This window comes from Pteropus alecto, unplaced genomic scaffold (assembly GCF_000325575.1).
Source record: "Pteropus alecto unplaced genomic scaffold, ASM32557v1 scaffold213, whole genome shotgun sequence".
Classification (NCBI taxonomy): domain Eukaryota; kingdom Metazoa; phylum Chordata; class Mammalia; order Chiroptera; family Pteropodidae; genus Pteropus; species Pteropus alecto.
Genome location: NW_006434829.1, coordinates 4,757,794 through 4,759,140, shown reverse-complemented (window position 1 = coordinate 4,759,140; position 1,347 = coordinate 4,757,794). Strand labels below are relative to the sequence as shown.

Sequence of the window (1,347 nt, the reverse complement as noted above, 5' to 3'; positions counted from 1 at the left end):
GCCAGGAGGAGGGGGGATGGGGGCTCAGAGTTGGGGCTGGCCCCAGGCGCTTCTGGCTCAGCATTTGTCCAGCTCGTACTTCGGGTCATTAACGCTTAGTTGCCACAAGAGGAGCCTGGACTTGTTCTGTGGGCAGCGGGCAGCCCCCGAAGTGTCTGAAATAGGTAAGTTTTAGATTTGAGTTTGCGAAACGGTCTGGCTTGGAGGGAGAGGCAGCAGACGGGGGGCCAGTGGGGAACGCTGCGAGGCACACGGCAAGGTCAGAGCGGCGCTGCTCACAACGGCCGAGAAATGGACCGATCCCAGATGCCACCCATGGATGGACGCATAACCGGAACGTGCCGTGGCCACACAACGGGATGCTGTTCAGCCACGAAAAGGAGTGAAGGGCTGACACATGCTACACCGTGGATGAACCTTGAGAACGTTAAGCTAAGGGAAAGAAGCCAGACACAGAAGGCCATACGTGAATCCATGGATAGGACGTGTCCAGAACAGACAAACCGCACAAACAGAAAGATTAGTGGCGGTGTAAGGGCTGGGGGAAGAGGGACTGGGGAGTGACAGCTAGTGGTGTGGGCTTCCATTTGGGGTGATAGAAACGTTCTGGAACTAGACAGCCACGATGACTGCACAACCTGTGAATATGCGAAACACCGCCGAACTGTCCGTTTAAAAATGGTTAAAATGTTTCATTTTATGAGGATTTTATCTTAATGAAAAAAAGTCACTCAAAAAAGTATAAGGCAAGTATACAACATACACGTATCAGAAGATTGAATATTGTTAAGATGTCAACTTTTCTCAAACCGATCTATAGATTTAACACAATCTCAGTCATAATCCTAGAGGGATTTTTTTTGGGGGGTTGAAATCAGCGAGCTGATTCTAAAATGCACATGGAAATGCTAAAGACCTACAACAACCAAAACAATTTCGGAAAAGCACAAAGGACTTCAAGACCCATACAAATATTGACATGTGATTTGAGACAGAGCTGTGGAGTTAGATGATCTTAAAGTTATTTGTCTACATTTTTGCAAATTTCTCTAATGTCTGGCTTGAGTGAGGACAGCTGCATTCACTAGCTGCTCCTGCAGTCAGTCCTTTGGGACGTCTTGCTATGGTTGACGCGTATGAAGGACATCCAGCCTTCCCGGGACATCTCATAACTGGAAAAGAGAGGAGTATTTTAGTAGGTTTTCAAATAATCATAGGTATTCTTCTTTGATAGCACATCCAATACGGCAACTAGTTTTCTTGAAGATTACAACGTGAAAGCTAAATCTATATGGATGAATTTTTCATCATCAGTTATGTTGAAATCCATGGTGTCATGCATTTTTT

At 46.0% G+C, this 1,347-nt stretch overlaps 1 protein-coding gene across 8 annotated transcripts in view; it reads left to right on the top strand.

The window, feature by feature from the left end:
* Positions 1-1,347, top strand: part of LRRC43 (leucine rich repeat containing 43) — a 14,375-nt gene that overhangs the window by 12,423 nt on the left and 605 nt on the right. For 2 of the 8 annotated variants that reach the window (XR_003045791.1, XM_015587934.2), the window contains one exon: positions 100-939. The exons of the other annotated variants lie outside the window; for them this stretch is intronic. Coding sequence is in view for 1 of the 2 variants with exons in the window: in XM_015587934.2 (XP_015443420.2) it covers positions 100-164 (65 nt within the window). In the remaining variant the exon portion in view is untranslated. Of the gene's footprint in view, positions 1-99; positions 940-1,347 lie in introns of those variants that run through there. 8 annotated transcript variants of the gene reach the window in all.